The sequence below is a fragment of the Lichenostomus cassidix genome, chromosome 15, assembly GCF_008360975.1.
Source record: "Lichenostomus cassidix isolate B80296 chromosome 15, HeHo_3.0, whole genome shotgun sequence".
Classification (NCBI taxonomy): domain Eukaryota; kingdom Metazoa; phylum Chordata; class Aves; order Passeriformes; family Meliphagidae; genus Lichenostomus; species Lichenostomus cassidix.
Genome location: NC_139496.1, coordinates 3,609,581 through 3,630,162, shown reverse-complemented (window position 1 = coordinate 3,630,162; position 20,582 = coordinate 3,609,581). Strand labels below are relative to the sequence as shown.

The following is a 20,582-nucleotide window of genomic DNA, read 5'->3' as shown; positions in this document are numbered from 1 at the left end:
GAAGAGCTCCTGATCCATGTTTTCACACTTGATTCCCTCCTTAGTTCTCTGTTATCTTCTGGAAGAGAAATCCTGCCCATGCTCTTACTTGGGTATCCAAAATACAACTTGTATTGATGTCACTCAGTGAAGAAAACCTATAAAGCACTTGGAATATCCCCTCTCAGTTGGCAGCACAGTGTCACACTGGTTGGTTTTGTTTTCATCCCTTCCAAATGAGGTGCCTGGAGAATGCCTGTAAATGGAAGATGATTTTCAAGGCCTGTGTGCTCAGTCTTCTGTGTGAAAAAGCACTGAGAGCCAAGAAATAAGTGCTAAACTCCCTCTTGCTCCTGCTGTGACTTGAATTTTTGCACAGGTTTGGCTTAAATAACTAAAAGGAGTTATTGGTCTATCTGAGATGACAAACCTCATGTTACAGCCCAAACTTCAGATGTGACTGATCACAATCACGAGTGGAAAAAATGCCACAGATAACAATAATTAAAATTGATGTGACCTTCTATACATCTGAATTGACATAAAAATGTGGATCTCATTAAATTATCGTTTTCAATATCAGTTGAATCAAGTCATCACTATCAATATCACATTGTCAGAGTGGGATGCTGGCCTGTGCTTTTAGATTTAGGGTTGCAAACAATGTGTGGATGGTGACTGATGAGCAAATGAAAATAAACCCCAGTGTCCTGTGCTCTGGGGTATTCCAGCTCAAAATCCTAGAAAATGCAAACTGCAGTCAGGGAATTGGCACAAAAGTCCAGCTGTGGTGGTAGACTATTATGTGTAGTTTCTTAAAATTAATTGTAGATTTTGTAGGGTTAGAAGTGTTGTCCTTTGTTACATACAGGCACTGTGAGGGAAGTGTGGGAATAGCTATTAATGTTTTAGGGAAAATTATGAATTCTTTGGCTCTGCTTTGATTCAGCCAAGTTCTTTGCTTGCCCTGCTTTGCACGTGGAGGTGACCCCAAATTTGGGGGTCTCAGTGTGTGTGAAATGAGGTTGAAGGGCAGTTGGTTCCTCGAGGCAGGGGAAGATATCAGCAATGGAGATATCCCCTCATTCCCAAAGAAAAAATCTGCTCCCTCCTGGAGTTACCACTTCTAATTAAAGCTGTGTAGGCAATCAGAGCTCACTGCTGTTCCTTGTCAGACCTACACAAAGTCCCTGGAAGCATTTCCACCCTCTTTTCCTTAGGGATGTGTGTCAGGAGGGAAGAGCTCACGGGTGGAGAGAAGTGCTCCCATCTGCTAATCCCGTGTTGTCTGCTCCCATCGGGAGAGCTTGGAAACAAATCTATTTCAGGAGTGATGAAACCTTGTGTCTTCTTCTTTTCAGGCTGGAATGGCACTTTATAAGATTGTTCCCAAAAATCCGTATTATTTTTGGTCTGTGATGAGCCTGATCATGCAGGTGTGTACACTGTTGGCTTTGGCTGATGCAGAAATGTTCTGGGGGAAAGAATTATAGATAATTTTGGGTAAAATGTGTGTTTGAGCTGTTTCTGTGGGATGCTGGCAGTAGGATTGAGCCCTCCTTAAGTAGCATCATTGTTTTGGTCCAAAAGAAATGCTGAGGTGTTTTTATAATCCAATTTAACTGTTGCCTTGCCACCTTAATACAACTTGAATTATTCTCTCATCTGCGCTATTACCCACCTGTCGTTTTGGCAGAGAAATAATGAATAAATCCTCAACTATCTGCAGTTTCTCAGTCAGAATTTTTCCTCTCTAACGAGGTTATAAAAGCTCTTGGAGGGAATAAATGAGAGCTCTGGAATTAGCAGCAAGTCTGCAGGAATAGGCACAGATCAGCTGTGCTGCTGCTGGTTGAGGCAGCACATTTGGGCACCAATCAGACACAGAATCAAACAAAAATAAGCTTGGAGGGTTTTAATCACATTTTCTAAAATCCTGTGCCACGTAAAACACAAAAATATTCTGGCTCCATGTTTTTACCGCGAGGTTTGTGTGCTCAGACATGCAGGGCTCTGCTTGATATGATCAAAAAATCAGCTTTTTTTGTGTAGCACAATTTTAGTGCTGCTTTTTCCCAGAGCAGTCACACACTCAGGTCACAGATGGCAGCTCCAAATGGGTGGCTGGGGGGGATTGGAGCACCTGGGTTGGTTTTTTTTCCCTCTTCCAAAGTGAAAAAAGCAGTGGGTGGGACATCACAGAAAGCTGCTGAGCTGTTACAATAATCCCTCTCTTCCTCAGTCTATCTCAGCACAGGATGAAAACCTCTCCAAGACGATGTTTTTGCCGCTTGCTGAGAGAATGGTGGAAAAAATGGTGAAAGAGGATAAGATTGAAGCTGAGGCTGAAGTAAGGCTTGGTTTGAACTTTGTTGAGACAAGGAATGTGCTGTCAAGGGAACTTGATTACCTTGGAAAACTTGAAATAACCAACAGTGTTTTGGAATTAAATGTGAATGTAGGGGACAGAAGGAAAACCAAAAGCAGGGGGTCAGGAGGGCCTTGGAGTCCTGTGGCTGAGGCAATTTTTTGGTGTTTTTGATTGACGAAGTGCTTTGCTCTCTGGGAGGTCCCAAGAAAAATCTGAGGACTAAGAATGAAAAAAAAGACCTAAATTTGAGTGTTGCACCCTTTGGGATACTAAAGATAGCTTTGCAGGCCTGGTATCCTCTATTTTCTTTTTTGACCCCTGTGGGTATGATTTTATTGGCAAATTTCATTGCAGTCTGATCTTTCTTTTAAGGTGGAACTGTACTACATGATCCTGGAACGTTTGGAGAAGTACAAGGAAGCCTTAGATGTTGTGAGGGGAAAACTTGGAGGTAATTTATTCTTTAACAAATCAGAGTCGTGTGGAGAATGCAGCGGTTCCCCTTTGCTTCAGACTTGTCCAAAAAAAAGTGGACAAAAAAAAAAAAGGTTTTAGGAAGACTTATTTTAACCTCAGTATAAACTCTGGAGGTGTTTGTGCAACCTGGTTTTACCCACCTGATTATAGTATTTAAACACTACTCAGTGCTGAACTTTGCAGTGGCAAATTGGGATCATGTTTTTTGTTGTAGCTGCCATCTTCACAAATTAAAAGTCTTCAATATCTGCATTTTAGGGGAGTTTAACTGAAGATTAAAATGCACTTGGCATTGGGATGTGAAGGTTTCCATGGGAAATCTTTTTATCCCTGCTGCTGTGTTACATTGGTGGCTTGGTGCTGGGCTGGAATGAGAAGGTTTATGCAGGGAAGGGAAGAAAAGCAGGGAGGAGCTGAGCTTTCCATGTTTTTTTGCTGCAGAGAAGCTGACAAGCGAGCTGCAGAGCCGGGAGAACAAGTGCATGGCCATGTACAAGAAGCTGCACAAGTGGCCCGAGTGCAACGCGCTGGCCAGGAGGCTGCTGCTCAAAAAGTGAGAGGATTCCTGCAGTCCTGCTGAAAACATGGAGCAAAAATCCCTGCCTGGTTGGGAATTGCCTTGTTTAGTGGCTTTTGTGGTTAAAATGGGAGAATATCAGGAAGTTTTTCCAATGATTGCACTCCAAAGCCAGACATGGTGAAGGTCACAGGGAGAGTCAGGGTCAGGACTGTATTTGCTGCTTTTTTTCAGGCAGAATTTAACAACCTGTTAATGCAATAAAAGGTTGTTTATCTCCTTATTTCTAAATTCTGTGCTGATTGTCCAGCTCTGACTTTGCAGTTCCCATCCTGTCCATGATTTGCATTTAATTTTCTACATCTATATTTCTCCCACTTGGCCAGACTTCATCCTGGGAAATGCATGTAATGCTTGGAACAGATGCATCAGGAGACAGAACATTCCAGTGTGATCAGATCTGTCTCAGAACTGTCAGGAGAGATGTGATGTTTGCTTTTGAATTTAGCTGTGCCCTCAGATATAAGTTAAATGCAGAAGAAAAACTTCTGCCTTCATGTTTTGTGGGGATGTTGCTGAGCTCTGACTGGAATGTAAATTTTAGGAGGAGAGTTTATAGCCTGCCTCAATTTTGAATTGAAATGGTTTTGCTTAACGTGTTTCCAGAAATTCAGGATGATGGTGTTCCTAAGATTTGAGACCTTTTCAAGGGGAAACAATTTTATGATTACAATGGGGATTTTTTATGTAATATTATTATGTGCTACTCCTTAATTCAGCTTTGGCAAGAAAGGCAGTTTTAAATGAGAGTTACCGTTTTGGCAATTCCCTAAATTTTGTCCTGTGCCTGATTTTTGTTTCAGCTCAGATGATTGGCAGTTTTATATAACTTACTTTGATTCAGTATTTCAACTCATTGATGAATCCTGGACGCCTCCAGCAGAGGAAGAGCAGTAAGTTGACAGTTTTGCTGTGGATTTGTTTTCCCTTTGTGAATTGTGAATCGTTTGGGTTCATATATTCAATATTAGAGTGACTTCTTGACATCAGAGCCCAAATGATGTGTTTTCCCTGCTTTATTTTGTGTGTTTTCCCTGCTTTTATCAGGAGGCTGGGAATAGCTTATAGAAACAGTTTGTACATTGAACTCTCCCAGTTCATGTTTTCTGTGGCGCTTAAGTTGGAGAATCCATCCTTCCCCTCCCCTGATGAGCGTGTTATCAGTGGGAACCCTCCAAGAGCCTTTTGTGTGTGTGATTGCAGCTCTCTGGAAGGAGAGGTGCACTGCTCCATCGAGCAGGCTGTGAATTTCATCGAGGAGAGGATAACAGAGGAGTCCAAGAGCTCTCGGCCCCTCCGGGGACCCTATTTGGCCAAACTGGAGCTGATCAGGCGCCTGCGACACAGAGGCTGCAACGATGAGTACAAACTGGGTAAGAGCCCTGCCTGGGTGAGGAATTCATCTCACAGACTTGGAACAAACTCTCTGCTAAATCACTGAGTTAAATGGATTGTCCATTAGGAAAACGTACCTGTTGGTTCTGTATGTAAAGAGTTTTTAAAAGCGTTGGAAGATGAGCTTTGAAAAAAGGCAGGTATTTCCAGAGTACTCCAGGGGTTGGAAAAGCCAGCAGGGAAGTTTTCAAAAGGACCTCTGGGATCTAAGAGCATCCAGTCACTAACACTGTGTTCCTGATGGAAAGTCCTGCTATTATTGCTGGAATCTCTGAGTGGGTTTTCATTGAAGTTTTTATGGCAGCAGTGCCAGGTTTTGCTTTTTAAAGACCTGCATGACAAAGTGGCATTCGGGGAGTCAATGAAAGGGAGTGTGATTAGAGCAAAAAACATCGGTGCTGCTTCCTAATTCCTTTTGTTTTTCCATCCCCAAAGAAGCCATGGTGAGATAAACGGAGGCTGCATGTGCCTGCCTGGATTGCTGAGCTCTTATCTGCTAAAGGAGCTTGAATGAAGCTCTTGGGCTTTTTTTTCAATGTGTCCTTGGTTACCAGAGAGATTGAGCCTCTGTTAAAATCTGCAGTAGTGCAGCTCTCGAAATCACTCTGTAATCTTGAAGGGGGCGAAGAAAAAGCATGAACAAAGATTTCTCATAGTGATTTTACAGGTTTCAGTTGTACTGGAGGGTATTAAAAAGGTGAACTGGCCTTTTTCCTAGGTGATCCAGAAGAACTAATGTTCCAATACTTCAAAAAATTTGGGGACAAGCCCTGCTGTTTTACTGATCTCAAGGTGTTTGTGGATCTCCTCCCACCCAGCCAATACACAAAGGTAAGGAAATACTAAGAAGTGGTAGCAGGAACTGCAGTGGTTATTGGCACTCTGGGCCCTTTATCTTGAAACACCTGTGGATCATATTAAAAGACTGGAAACATTAAATTTTTACTTTCTGTTTGAAAGTCAGAGAACTCTTTGTGCTGTAGAAAATACCATGAACATCTGAACACTTGAGAAGTTTCACTCAGAGGATTTTTACTGGAGGTTTAAAGCCGAGTTTGATCCTGCAGAGTCTCAGATCTTGTATTCCTTTGGAATTTTTATTCCCATTTCATTTGGATGTTTAATGGGAAAAAGCTGCTCCCTCATCCCTTGCAGGGAAGTGTCACAGATGCTTTACTTGGCTCTAGCAGTGCCAAAGGATGAGCACATTGATCCTGACCCAGGGGTGATGGAGGCACCTACAGCAGTTTTTTCCAGAATCTCTTTCTGAAACAACTCTCTGGAACTGAAAAGCCCATTTGTGCAGAGTCATGAGCAGCCCAGAGTGACTTCAGCAGCTGGGAATTCTGTCACTCACCCCAGTGTTTGTCTGAGCCATTGTGTCCAGGGATCAGCACTGGGGAGGGCAGAGAATCCAGGATCAGCCAGAGCCTGGGGATGAAATGTTGGTAAACAAAGTGTAGGTAGTGATGTTCTCTTGGCTTATTAAAGTATTTTTTGACTCCTAATGCAAACTCTTCCCACAGCCCCACTGCTAATGGGAGTGGTGGCTCTGGCACAGAGATGTGTTGCTGATGTTTTATGTCTAAAGGTGTGTTTTTAGCCCACTGGCAACAGATGTGGCCAGCAGGATATTGAATTCCTAGTCCTGGAAATGGTGATTCCATTGCAAGGCAGCCCTGAAGTACTGAACAGGTTTCATACTAACTTTCCAGGAAATAAATTCTAAACCAGGAGTGGAAAAATTATATTTCATAATAGTTTAGACTACAGTTTTGTCACAGTGCTTGTAAAATCATGACTCTGACTAAAACTTTCTGTCTGGCCTTAAAACTGATTTACTGAATATGCTGCTGATTTGCTGAATATGTTCTGGAATATATATTGTGTCAAACTGATGTATTGGAAGGTTTTCCCAGTGCATGGTTTTCTGGCTGTCCCTGAAGCAGCATCTGCAGCAGTTTAACTTGGTCAAGGACACAGGGAGCTGAGGAGGTTTCATGGTGCTGAAGTGCTGATGAGTTTTGAAATGAGAGTTCCACTTCAGTAGTTGAGATTGTGGGGATCTTGCTGGGCCACTGACATGTGAGATAGTCCAGAAATAATGGTCATGACACCAGCCTTGACTTCCTAGAGGTGTAAATTGGAGAGCAGAGCCAGTGATGTGGTTGACCTTGCTCAGCTTGGCAGAGTTTCAAACTGAAAAGATCTGTCAGCACAGCATTCATCAAATTCTTTGGGAAAACTGGAACTGGTGTGTGTTGTGCTTGGTGCTGCTCCTCTCTGGCTGTTGAGCTTTTTGCCTCAGGTTTGCATTTGATGCAGTTCTAACGTGTCAATACCAAATGTAGTAAAGCTGAATTCATTGGCTTTAACTCAGATTTAAGTTTGCACACAGTGGGATTTTAGAGCAAGAAGCTGCTGTCCAGCCCTGTGTGTTGTGATGAGTCTTCTGTCTCCCATTAAAACTAAACAATGAGAAGCTGCTTTTCTTACAGCTGTATTCCAAAAAGAAGTCATTAATCAGAGTTGATGACCTCACTGAGTACTGCACATTACTTGAGAGTTGAGGGAAAATGTAACAGTGCAAAACCACCATTACCTGGAAGTGTGCTGTGAAGCCTGTCAGTAACTAATTATTTTAATTGCATCTCTTATTACCATGAGTGTTAACAGGTGCTTGAACTCCCTGATGTGTCAATGAATTGGAAACCTGCCTCTGATTTTTTTTTTTCCCCCTCCATCTGTTTGATGAAACTTAATAGACGCTATTAAGTGCGACTCAAAAAAAAATCTCAGAGGCTGCTCTTTAACCACTGATTCAGCATGACATCAACATTGATGCTTCCACCTTGCTTTTTTCCTTGGTTGGAGAGAGCAAACAATGCTTTCCCTTGGAAGGGGAAACCCTTCAAGGGGAGACCCTTCAAGGGGAAACCCAAAACCCTGCAGCTTTTGCCCCTGGTGTTTCCCTTGCAGTTCATCCGGCAGCTGCTGGGAGTGATCCCGCTGGCGGCAGCAGCCGAGAACGAGGTGGCTCTGCCAGGTGACATCAAAGCCCTGCAGCAGCACCTGTGTGTGGTGCAGCTCTCCAGGCTGCTGGGGATCTACCACGCCATGGAGAAGAAGCAGAAGCTGGCGGTCGTGCGGGAGCTGATGCTGCGGTATCGCCACGGCTTGGAGTTCGGTGAGGAAAAGCTGCTAGAACTTGGCTTTCTCCTTTCTGATTCTACGCTTTACCTTCCCTGAATTGGGGTTCCTTTTAATCTTTTTCTTTTGTGTATCTTAAAGTGGGCTTTCCTGGGTAGTTCAGATGGTTTGTACTTTGCAAAATTGCCTGTGCTTTTAAGTGAAGCCAGCTTTTCTCACTGGTGTGCATAGGACAAATACCTGGGCAGGAGTTATTTTGTAAATCTTGCAGCTCTGGAAGTCAGTTCTTCTTCCAGCAGATGTCAATATTTGAAGTGCCCTAGAGGCCACTGGGTGATGTGTAAAGTTGTTAGGATTTTAAGACAATTCTGACTTTATAAATGAAACTGTGGTGCTCTCTCTGATCATGGTGCCACTCAATAATGCTGTCTGTGAGAGCAGCTGGCAGTACTGTTAGTAATTCAAGGGTAACTGGTTTTTTCTCTTTTTAGGAAAATCTTGTTTGAAAACTGAATTGCAGTTTTCAGATTATTACTGCCTGCTTGCAGTTCACCTGCTGCTTGATCTGTGGCTGGAAGGTATGTTCCCAAAATTGTGCCTTGCTTGGTACCTCCGTGGGAGGTTGGGAAAGGGACACTGTGTCCCTGTGGCCAGTGAGTGCCTGGCATGGCTTATTAGGCCTGGAGCTTTCTGGGTTGTTTTTTTTATTTGCAATTGGAGGTATTTCAGGAGTCCCTCTCATCAGCTGGTGTTTGACCTGAATCTCACTGACCTCTAAAGGGATTTAATTTTTCTGATTAATTCCCTTTTTCTCTCCCTTTGCACCAGTTCTGCTGACAACTCCTTTCTGATATCAGACGTGTTTTGAGAGCATTTCTTTCTCTTTCTGACATACTTTGCTGTTTGGATCCCTTGTTTCTAGACTTGTTGGAACCTGTTCCCTGAATTTAATATGCCTGTACTCCGCCCCTGCTCCTTGTTTTAGTCTCTTAATCCCACAGTGTCCAGGGCTGGATGTCCATGTGTATATGGACATTAATTCCTGCCCTTCCATGTGGTTATCTGTTACACCTTTGTCTTTACCAAGGAAGATTTAGTCTTTAACCTGTAAATCCATGGTCAGATTCCTGGCAGGAAGGTGAATGTGAGCTCTTGAATTCCTGTCTCTTTTGCAATGTGCAAGCTGGAATTCCCAGCCAGTCCAGAATCCATCATGGAAGGTCACTTTGCCTGCAATGTGCTCCGTGCAGATGTGATCTAGACATTCCCTGGGAGGGATTATTCCCCCAGCACTCCCTCAGGGAGCAGCTGGAGTGCTGGAGCAGGTGTCACGCTGGGCCATCTGCACGGTGACATCCCCGCAGCGCTCTGAGCGTTGCGTAACTCGCCAGAGGAACTGTGCAGCGGCTGCTCAGCGCCTGGCTCTGCTCACACCTGCCCGTGTTGTGTCTGTCACCAGGTGAAGAGGCGGCCGTGTGGCAGTGCCTGACTCTGCTGGAGGAAGGGCTGTCTCACAGTCCCTCCAATGCTCAGTTTAAGCTGCTGCTCATCCGGATCTACTGCCGGCTCGGCGCCTTTGAGCCTGTGTCGGAGCTCTACTCCAGCCTGGACGCCAAGCACATCCAGCACGACACCATCGGGTGGGTGGTACATACTGAGAATAATCACTCCTGCTGACCCCCCATCCTGACAGCTGCAGCATCCCCTGCCAGCCAAAATTCAGCAGATTGTCACATTTTTGTGCACTGTTGTGCAAAAGTGTTCTGGGATTTTGGGAGGCACATCCGCTGCACGCTCCCCTTTTTGTGGGGTATCTTCCTTGTGTAGTTTTGATGTGTGTTGGGTTTTTTAGAGTATTAATTAATCTGAAGGAAATTAGTGAAATGTCTGGCTGGCTGCCAGTCAGAGCTTGGTGTTCCAGCTTGGATTGTTGCTCAGCAAAGCCTGGGAGCACCAATGAAAGCCAACACACCAAAAGCCCTTGATTGGTGTGTTTGGGAGTATCTCACTGACTAGCTCTTGCACACTTAAGGTGAAGAAAGAACTCCAAGCCCTCACATAGCGCTTTTAAAAAATCAAGAATTCATTCCACTAAAAGCCTGAACTTGGCCATGAATGCTGCTAATGCTGTTAAATGTCCAGATTTGTCTGTGCAGCTGTTTCCCAGGGCAGTGGCTGACATTTGCCTTGTGCTGTTTGTTGCAGTTATCTCCTGACACGCTACGCCGGCTCCCTGGGCCACTATGCTGCTGCTTCCCAATCCTGCAACTTTGCACTCAGGTTTTTCCACTCCAACCAGAAAGATGTAAGTTGAAAGAAACACCCCATGACCTTGTAACACAGCAAGGTGTCTGAGAGAAGTCTGTGCCCTCTGCAAGGCTTAGTGGTTTAAATGTAGTGATTTAAAACATAACAAAGAGCAGTAGGTGCAGCTTTGTGGTAAAGGTTGCCTCAGTCTATATTTTTTACTACAAGAATTTGTGACTTACTGTTACATGAGGTTTTGCTTCAGCTTCCTTTCTATTAAAGCTGGTTTTAATGCTCCTCATGAAACAGGTATGATTGGTTTTAAATTAATGCTTGTGATTTTATGCAATATGAGGAGGAGTGTCATGTGGCAAAGAAGTGCTGGTGTCATCAAACTGGCATTTTGGAAAGTCCCAGAGCAGCCAGGGATGGTGGGTCAGGATGGGGATGGCACTTGATGAATCCTTTATGTCAATCCAATCCAATCATTGGAGCTATGTGTTTCAGTGGATGGCAGAGGGTGCACTTCATTTTAAAGGCACCATCCCATTCTGAGGAGTGGGAATATACCGTGTGTATTTGTATTTTACACCTTGGTCACTGTTGAGAGGTAGGTGAAGAAGATTATTTTTACTTCCTAAGAAACAAAGGTGCAATCCAGCTGTAAATCTGCCAGTCAAGCACTGGCTAAGTTGGCTCCAGAGCCTCTGCAGTCACACAATTTGCTTTCCCACTATACCAGCAATAGCTAAAACCACAGGAATTGTCTGCACTGTGTAGTAAAGATGCTCATACAGAAATCACTCAGAAGTAGCCTTGCTCTGTTGGCAGCCCAGGTGATTCCTGTGTACAAGATTCCCATTGCCATTTACCTGTGCCTGGAAGGAAGGTGCTGAGTTCCTGTGGGCTGTGTCTGACACAGAAGTTTTCCTGAGGGATGCACATGGATTGTACAATGGGATGGGAGCTCACTCTGCTCTGCATCCCTTGGTTGCTTATTAAGCACTGATTCCACTTGCTAAGAGGCTTTGGATTCCTGAGAGTGAAGCCCTGGATCCAAACAGCTTTGTCCTGTGTGTCTGTTGCTGGCAATTGCAGCTTTTTAATGAGGTGCAACTTTATAGTCTCGTTTGAAAGTCATTTGGTGGATGTTAATGAAAACCATCCCTGGAACCAACTGCCTGAATGAAACCCACAACTGCTGGGTGCTAGGTGGAAAAGTGAACTGAAAAAACTTCAGATGTGATTCCTCTGCTTGGGAACACTGTGTTGTAAAGCATCAAGAAATCATCATTCCATGGAAAACAATCTGAAGCAATTGAGGTGTGGTTCCCTTGGGAGCAGGTTATTCTCTGTAGCATGAATGATGAAGGTGCTTGTGGCAGAGAGGAGTTGGATGTGTGCAGTGCTCAACATCTGTACATGGATGGTGATGGCTTCATTCCAGGTGCTGTTGGCAGGAAAACACAACTCATCTTCCAGAAATCCCAAGAAGCTGCTGCCTTGCTGCTACACCTTAAAATATTGGAATTGCAAGAGGAGCACAAGTGCAGCAGGAGGACAGAATTCCTCATGTGACAAGATGAAGATGAGATTCTGAAACCCACTCACATCATGTCTTGGAGACTGTTGCAGCCAAAGGGCCCTGAGCTGTTGTTGCTCTCAGGTAGCCAAATGTCTCCTGTGTTCTGGACACTTCCAGTGGTTGTCTCCTTCAGATCCTTTTGTTGGGAAATGCCTCAAAAGCTGTTCTTGCACCTGGCAGGTGCGAATTGCAGGAGGTGAAGGCTCCGTTCAGGGTGCTGTTCCCTGAGGACTGTGGTGTGACAAGAGTGGAGATGAAGAAGGATTCCTTGCCATAAAACATGTCCCCAGTGTCACAAGGTCAGGATCTGCTCCCAGTTTCTCTGCTGCTGTGGTTCTGCTGAGGTTGCCTCTTCATGTTCAGTCCCACTCAAGCCCCATAACAACATCTGCAGTGTTAAAGGAGGGCTGTCCTCTAAAAGTTCCCTTTTTACAGATTTCTGGTGCTGCCTGCTCCTCCCTAGGTCGATGCTGAGATAGCTGGAATGTCACAGCACAGAGCTGTGTGTGGGACTCTGCCTGCAGCCGGAAGTGTGGGATGTAAACCAAGTGGTCTGGCATAAAAATAGAGCTCCTGAATCAGACTCCTTGCTTTGGATTAATCCATTCTCCTGACTTGCTGAACTTCCCAGCCTGACGTGAATCCTGTGTCAGAGTGATCCCATGAGTAACAGGCATGTAGGATGCTGTGCAATCCTGCCACTATTCCTGCTCTGGGAGAGGATGCCAAGGACAGGGAGGAGAGAGAAGGCAACATTGCTATATTTGGCCAAAACTAAAAAGGCAACTTCATCCTCCTCCAGATAGTCCTCCCTCAGCTATGCAGAACCACCGGCAATCTCTCTAATTTTCTTGTGTCCATCCATCTTTAATCCCTCCAGATACTGCAGGCAAACCACTCCAACATGTCCTGGGGGGATTTAAAAACCACGTGGATGCAGTTGAATTAGAGCCCATAGCCCTGCCAGTCACCTCTGCAAGGCTGTTGATCAGAGGGTATGTTCTTGAATATTTGGCATATTTTTTTTGTTCAGTGCAAATAATCAAATTACTTAAGAATAAAAAAAAAATAAAGACAGCTCCCTAGAGGACATTTCTTGGTTTGGAGGGAAAGAAAAGGTGGTTTGGATCTGTGTTGCCTTCTGGTCTCTCAGAGTCTTCCAGTCTGGTTGAGTCTGTTAGGACCATACAGAATTCAGTTAAGCAGAGGCTTCTTTTGGCACCTCTCATCTTCAGTGCAGTTCATAATCTTGTTCAGAAGAAGATATTTGATTTACTGGAATTTCTCAATTGTAGAGTAATTCTGATATAAAAACACAGCCATCCCTCATGGCTGGGAGCAGAAATAGTTCACTCTGTGTCTACAGTTAGACATTTTCATTAAAACACTGTTTGTTTGGGCCTGCTTCATCATGAAAATCTCTTTTTTTGGAGATTGCTTGGACTGAAGTGAAGTATTGGCTGCCTGCCTTGTATTGCTGCATTTCATCAGAGGGAAAGCAAAATATCCCATGGACCCTGAGAGTTTCATTTGGTATTTGTATTGTGCCATGTACACACTGTGTGATACTGTATTCAAAACTCTTAATAAAAAAAGGAAAAAAAAAAGTGTGAGTAATTTTTTTTAAATCTATGTTGTGGTGATACGTGAAGCACATCCAAGTCAGTTCCAGAAAATCTGGGATATATTTCTTTTGCCTGGAAGTATCTCTCACAATGAAATGATGATTTAATGATTTGGATAACTCATCTAAAAAGAAAAGGAAGGGGAAAAAAGCCTTTGAAAAACTTCTCTTCCCTGTGAAGTATTTTTCATTGTGGTGACAACAATGTGATGTTTAGTCTTGGTTTGGTTGTTAAACCTCACTGCACATGGAGCCTCTGAGCATTCCCAATTTAAAGCAGCAAAACTGCTGGGTTGACTTGGAGAAGCAGAAGTGCAAACTCCTCCCGGGGATTAAGGATCTCCCAGGTCCTGCACCTCTGGGCTCATAAAAACCACAGAAATGCAATTTCTTGGCAGTGACCTTGTTGGTCATTCCTAATTTGGGAAGTCCCTAACGAGGGCTGCTGTGTGTTGTGTTCCAGACCTCAGAATACATCATCCAAGCCTACAAGTATGGGGCGTTCGAGAAGATCCCGGAATTCATCGCGTTCAGGAACAGGCTGAACTCTTCCCTTCACTTCGCACAAGTTCGCACCGAGCGGATGTTGTTGGACCTCTTACTTGAAGCAAATATGTGAGTACAGCTCCTGGCAGGGGGAAAACTGGGAATGAACACAGGTCAGGAGGGATCTGGGGGAGTTGGACCTGCAGAAACCTGTGAGCTGCAACTCTGGCCCTAAAGCTTCACGCTGCTTTTAGTGGTCTCAAGTTGCACTGAAGTGGTTTAAAAAAAATTCCTTTATGGAAAGGGTTGTCAAGCACTGGAATGGGCTGCCCAGGGAAGCAGTGGGGTCACCACCCCTGGAAGTGTTCAGAAAACGTGGGAGGGCACTGAGGCCATGGTTTAGTGGTGACCATGGTGGTGGTGCTGCCTTGGTGGTTGGACTTGGTGATCTTAAAGGACTTTTCCAGCTTCAAGGATTCTGTGATTCTGATCTGCTGTCCCTTCACATCCTTGTCAGTACCACATGTGTCATATTCCTGACACAGGGAAGAGCTGAGTAGTGCACAGAACATGGTCTGTTCATGAGTTGGTGTCCCTTTGCAGTGATCAGATGTTTGATTTAGTGCTGCTTGTTCTTACCTACAGATCAACCAGTTTAGAAGAAAGTATAAAGTCCATGAGTCTGAGCCCAGAGGAGGATGACATTCCATGGAAAGATCTGCGTGACAACAGAGACCTGACAGTCTTGTTTAGCTGGGATCCAAAAGACAGGTGAGTAGAAATATCTTCACCTCTATAGTCACACATAGCAAAGAAATTCCTTCCAGAGCAATTCCCATATTTCAGTGTTCCCTGGCCTGCCTGACTTAAGCACCATCCATCACTTCTAGCAATGCTGCCCTTTTAGATATTAATATTTTCCTGAATTTCTGACCACTCCTTCCTCTTCATACAGAATTGGAGATCTTTAGGTAGGCTTTTGTGCCTGGAGCATTTGCCTGAAGAGCTTTGGTGCTTTTCTCTAGGGACATTTCCGAGGAGCATCGGAAGCTCTCCCTGGAGGAGGAAACGCTGTGGCTGCGAATCAGGTCTTTAACTCTGAGGCTGGTGAGCGGGCTCCCAACTCTTGGGCACACCATCCAACCAAAGAACTCTGAAAAGACTGCAGAGAACGGGGTCTCATCCAAGATAGACACAATCCGAGCCCTGCTGCAGCAGCTGGAAGCGGCGGTGGATTCAGGGAAGAAGTTTCTAGAACAAAAAATCCAGGTACCAGTGAGGCCAAAGCTCTCCCCCCAAATGTTGACCATGAATGCATCGTGCAGGCTGCAGAGTGCACTTAACTGCCCCTGGGTTTGTGGTGTGTGACTGACTGGGAGATGTGCCAGGCACTGGGTGGGATAAGGAAAAGCTGCAACACCTTTATCTTTTTCTTTGCTTCTTGCCTAGTATCCTGTCCTTGGCCCTCCTCCTACCCGAATGGCTGGCTTCTTCAGCAATGGCAGCTGTCAGTGCCAGACTAGCTTGTTTTATCTTGTTAGTGATATTTATGAACTAGATACCAATGGCTTAGGTAAGTGTTTGGGGCAGGGGTTTGACCACATTGCCGTGGTGTGTGGTGGGAGGGAGCCACATGTCTCTGTTTAGTCTGAAAACTGCTGGGCGTTGGAGGATGTGGACTCAAAACTGTTACTTGTGTGTTAATTTTCTGACACTAAATTATCTGAGAGTCAGTGCCTTCATTTAATGTTTTATGTAAGTCTTCATTTTTGTACAGTATATGTTGATGTAATACTGGCTCCTCTTTGAAAGCAGTTGCATTTACTTTTGACTACTGACACTAAATTACATTTAAATGCCTCTTGGTTTTCTGGAAGCAGAAAATACAGACGTTTGGAGCTTATTATTTTTTATTTCTTTTTTTTTTTTTTTTCAGAAGATTCAGCAGAAATCCAGGAAAGAATAGGGAATAGTTTCAAGTCTTTAGTAGAACGACTGACAGGTAAATGGTAACTCAAGAACAGAGCTTCCTGGCTGTCTGAGGATGGCTGTGGAGTGTCTGCAGGGATGGGGTGTGGTGGTGCATCTGCAGACCCTGTGAAAGCTTGAGAACAAGGCTGAGATTGCCCTTGGCTTGTGTGCTGAAGCTGCTGCATGCTCAGAACGTGCTGTGCCCTTCAGTGCATTTATCTCACAGCCTGGGCAGCTCCTTCTCCTGGTGCTTGGCTCAGGGGGCTCACCAGGGGTGTGGAAATGTTTGTAATGAGCTATATTTCAGAGCAGATGGGAGAGCTGATCCTTCCCATTATCTCAATGGTCAGTGCCCTGCCAGTTCTGCACACTGCACTCAGACACCTGGTGTACAGAAGATGCACATTGAAGATGATGTGCTTCATCCTCAATAAGGCTTTTCTTTTTTTCTTTTCAGACTTGTTCAATAAATGTAAAGGTGATTTGATCGAAGTCAGAGATGGCACCTTGAAAACTCATCCAAACCTGTTAGAAAACTTAGTCTTCTTTGTTGAGGTATTTTTTTTTTTCCCTTTGGAAACTGGAAATTTGGGAGTGCTGTGGGGTGGAAATGTTGGGACTGAAACACATTGAAAGTTTGATCTCAGTCACTCAGGAGAACAGGGGTTTTGTTGCATATTTTAATCATGCTGAGTTTTATCAGTAGGAACACCAAAATGAGTTGAGAAGCCTCCTGTAAATGCAACTTATCACATATTTGTACCTTTTTTCCAGACGATTTCCATTGCCCTGTGGGTATCAAGTTACTGTGACAGTGTCCTCCGACCTTTTAAATCCAACCTGCAAAAAAAGAAGAAGAAAAAAAAAGAAAGCAGTGTAGCAATGGTACAAACAGCATTTCTTCCTCTCTTCCCCCACCCCTAACCACAGCTTATTTATACTGAAAGAAAAATCAGGATAGATAACATGAACTGGTTTTCATAAACTTGTGGAGGTTGATGGGGAGTGATGATTACTTGGGGCTAATTTTGGCAGTTTAAAATCAAATGGTGACCTGCTGTCTCTGTGACATCATGTGACAGCTTTTTAATGGGAAATACAGTTTAGAGTGTCATTGACCTTCCTGCCTGGAATGCACCACAGTAAACTTGTCAGCTGGGAGTGTTTGTCTGGGTAGGTAAATTATAGCTTAGCACTGGTGGGAAGAAGAGAATTACAGACATTACAAAGTGAGTTATATAAAATGGAGATTGATATGTGTTTATAAATTAAAGATCTGTGTTTGTTTTTATAGCCACCTGTATTTACGCATTTCCTGGATTATGTAACTGAACTCCAGACATTAACTTCCAATGTAATAGATCATATCAAAGGGCTTGAAATCATTCTGACTGCACTAAAACTTGAAGAGCTGTCCCTCAAGGACACTCTGCATTTACAGGTAAGAAATTCTCTGTGCAAACACTGTGGTCCTCAGGAATTTCTTGTTGGTGTTTGAGATGGTGGAGGAGGTTTAAAAGGGGGATTTAAACAGTTGCTGTGGAGTGAGTGATTTCTCTTTTGCACTTTGCAGGAAGAAAAAAAGTTTACAAAGACTGTGCAAGGGAAGGTCCAGAGCAGTTACCATCACTCAGTTCAGGAAATTGGAGAGCTGCTGAAAAAGAGACTCGATACCATTAAAAAACTAAAGATTTGAGCAATGCATCCCTGACAGACTCCACAGGGGAGTGACACCAGAGTCCCAGACAGAAGCAACATCCACTCTACCATCACTTTAATCCAGAACTTCCTCATAATGCATGAAGGACTTAAAATCATGAAACAATTTTTTTAGGTATTACAGATGTATTGAGCTGATTTAAATTATTGTACATAAATGAGAAGCAGGGACCCTTCCCAGGGTTTGACCACTTTTTATACATGTTCATAAGCGTATTGCAGCAGGAGAAAATTCACTTTCTTCCCTTTTGATCTCTAGAACCAACTGGAGATGGTCTTTAGAAGCAGCAATAGCAATCCAGTGTAAAGCGTCTATCTCCAAGGATATTTTCATCACCATACAGTGTTTATAATTTTTGTATGGTCCTTGCCTTAGAAATGCAGGAACTGTAGATGTTCACGTTCAGCCGCCTCTGATGAACTGAGCCCGGCTTGGAGCTGCCTGTTTTGTCTGCAAACCACCTGGTCCTCCTGACAGAATTCCATGTGTTGCTCCAGCAGGGAGAGGTGAGGCCTCCGTGGTGGGCTGGGAATCATGCGGAGCTGGTGCAGGAGAGCTCATCCCTCCAGGAGAGAGCAACAGGGAGGAGGTGTCTGTGCACATGGGTTGTCTTCACGTTCAGGAAAACTGCAAATGTGATGAGGAGCAAATTTCAAAGAGAGAGAGAGATGGGAGTGGGTGTTTCAGCAAAAAAAAAAAAAGACAAAACCAGATACCTTGTACATAATGGCTGCAGTGAGTTGTGACACTGCACTGGTATCATGTCAGTTTAATGTCAAACAGCAACGTCATGACTTTTAAAAAGTGTATTTAGATTACTGAAACTTTAAGACTTCAATATTTTAATAGAAATGAGATCCTATTGGCTTTGGTTTTAAGTTGGCAGAGGTAACTTTTGCTTCCGCTGTGGTCTGAGGCTGAGATCCTTTTTGTACCTGTGCGCTTGCTTTTTGCAGTTGAACTTTGATTATCCAAGCACTGGCTCATGAAGCTTTCTGTTAGAAAGTGTGATCATATCATCTGCTCCCACAGAACCTGCATTTCTGCTGGGTTTTTTTTTCATGTTCAAGGAGCAATGCAGCCTAAAATTGATAGGCAGCAAAAAGTTCATGCACCTGCAATACAAGGGACAGGCCAGACCCAACAGATTCCTCATCTCCTGGTTTAGAGCCGCAGGTATCCGAGGCTAGATTTAAAGTTTTAAGAGAGCTGACTGCCTTTGTCATCTCCTCTGTTTTGTTAGTAATGCTAGAATGTTGATGAGAGTATTTTTTTAATAAATCCCCTGTATTAAAAAAAAAAAAAAATCCCATAGCTGCTCTTGCTGGATTTAGTTTTGCTTTGGCCCGTCCTGAAAGGGAAAGAAGAAGAATGTCTGCAGGTTGTCAAATTGTAAAGGATGTCCTGATGGTTGAATCACAGTGTCTGGTAAGTGCTCTGGGCTGGAGGAATACCAAAATGTGTTAAGTCTATTTTATAGTAATACTTTTCCTGGGAAGAAAAAAAAAAACCAGAAGGAAAAAGAAAAAAACAGAATGTTACGTTGTGTAGAAATAACATTTCTGAAAGAAGGGTGTGCTCCTTAAATTAAAGCAAGGCTGGTGACTGAAGGTGATGCTGTCAGATGTGTAGGGTGAATGAAAACAGCCCCAGTGCTGAGGTGGTGCAGCTCAGAGCAGCCCTGAGCCAGAAAGAGGCACTGCCCTTCTCAGTCACAGGGGCACAGTGGCACTGCTACTGTCCCTGTCCCCTCCCTCCCCAGGGCAGCACTGATTCCAGAGGGCTTTGCACAAACACCAGCAAAGTTGACCCAGAGGGGACAATCCCAGGGCTGATCCAAGCTAGAGTTTCCTTCCACTGCTGCTACACCAGGTTGAACTCAGTTGTATCAATAAGCAATGGTGACGATGTAAGTGAGGCTTAAGGTTAAGAGAACCAAGTGTTTAAAATGCTCCTGTGTGCCTGAAAGCAGAACTTGGGTTAAAAAAAGGTTTCCTGCATCCCTTGAAAACAGAAGTGAAACTGTTGGGGGGATTTGTGTCATTTGGGGCAGGGGCTGGGACAGGATGGACACATGGCTTGCTCGCTTCCAGCACAGGGAATACTGACTGTTCTCAGTGTCAGCTGCTGTTCTCTTTCCACTTCCAGCCACTAGGAATGACAGCCTTGTCAAACACAGAACTTTTGGATTACTCGCTGTTTTCTAAAAGCAGAGGCTATCTCTTCCCAAGCTCTAGTTTCTCTAGGAGGAAACAGTGTACAAAAATGACTCCGTACTGACTGACTGACTGACTGACTGGGGGTTTGGTTGAGGGAGAATTTCTCTCCCCCTATAAATTGTGTACAGTTAAATATATTATATATTTCTTACAAAAGAGCATTTCCCCTCCAGAATATGTCCCACACGGACCTGGTAGGAAATTCAAGCTATAACCCATTGCTGCTGTTCCCTTTTTCCACTCTTAGGATTTGTTTTTGTTTATTTCGGATTTTCTTTGGGTGATGAATTGAAAAACATACCTAGAAGAAGCTACCAAGACTACTGTTTACAGACTGAAAAAATACTGCTTTTATACTACTGGGATCATGAGCCACGATCCTTTTACAGATTTCCTCAACTCCTCTCAGCTTAAAATCGGTGTCTGATGTAGATAAAGGTTGGAAATCTCCTACCCTGCTTTGTCTACACACAGGACAAACTGTACAATGCTTGTTTGTGTTGTCCATCATTTTTGTACTTTTTAACTGTTCAAAAATTGCATTTATATTTTGCAATCCTTGATAATCATGACTTTATTTTAACGGCTAGTAAACTTAGGGATTTTTTTTTGTTGTATTTGCAGCCTTATCTGAACTTTCTCTTCCTTGATTATTGTTAATTTATGACTGTAGGAGATATGTATGCCTCAGCCTTCTACGGACTTAAAGTGACACAACTGCAACTGAACTGCTTTAAACTGGATGGGTTTATAATTTATATAAAAGTCAGTTTCGTTACAA

The 20,582-nt window shown here is 43.8% G+C and overlaps 1 protein-coding gene across 1 annotated transcript in view; it reads left to right on the top strand.

Annotated features, from left to right (window-relative positions):
* NAA25 (N-alpha-acetyltransferase 25, NatB auxiliary subunit) overlaps positions 1 to 20,582 on the top strand; it is a 26,109-nt gene extending 5,527 nt beyond the window's left edge. The window contains exons 5-24 of the mRNA XM_085075596.1: positions 1,341 to 1,415; positions 2,222 to 2,329; positions 2,723 to 2,801; positions 3,269 to 3,380; positions 4,208 to 4,297; positions 4,608 to 4,777; positions 5,518 to 5,630; positions 7,779 to 7,986; positions 8,441 to 8,527; positions 9,409 to 9,589; positions 10,155 to 10,254; positions 13,869 to 14,020; positions 14,537 to 14,662; positions 14,917 to 15,160; positions 15,341 to 15,464; positions 15,828 to 15,893; positions 16,320 to 16,417; positions 16,637 to 16,747; positions 17,157 to 17,303; positions 17,436 to 20,582. Coding sequence (XP_084931722.1) covers positions 1,341 to 1,415; positions 2,222 to 2,329; positions 2,723 to 2,801; positions 3,269 to 3,380; positions 4,208 to 4,297; positions 4,608 to 4,777; positions 5,518 to 5,630; positions 7,779 to 7,986; positions 8,441 to 8,527; positions 9,409 to 9,589; positions 10,155 to 10,254; positions 13,869 to 14,020; positions 14,537 to 14,662; positions 14,917 to 15,160; positions 15,341 to 15,464; positions 15,828 to 15,893; positions 16,320 to 16,417; positions 16,637 to 16,747; positions 17,157 to 17,303; positions 17,436 to 17,558 — 2,514 coding nt within the window. The 3' untranslated portion in view covers positions 17,559 to 20,582. The remainder of the gene's footprint in view (positions 1 to 1,340; positions 1,416 to 2,221; positions 2,330 to 2,722; positions 2,802 to 3,268; positions 3,381 to 4,207; positions 4,298 to 4,607; positions 4,778 to 5,517; positions 5,631 to 7,778; positions 7,987 to 8,440; positions 8,528 to 9,408; positions 9,590 to 10,154; positions 10,255 to 13,868; positions 14,021 to 14,536; positions 14,663 to 14,916; positions 15,161 to 15,340; positions 15,465 to 15,827; positions 15,894 to 16,319; positions 16,418 to 16,636; positions 16,748 to 17,156; positions 17,304 to 17,435) is intronic.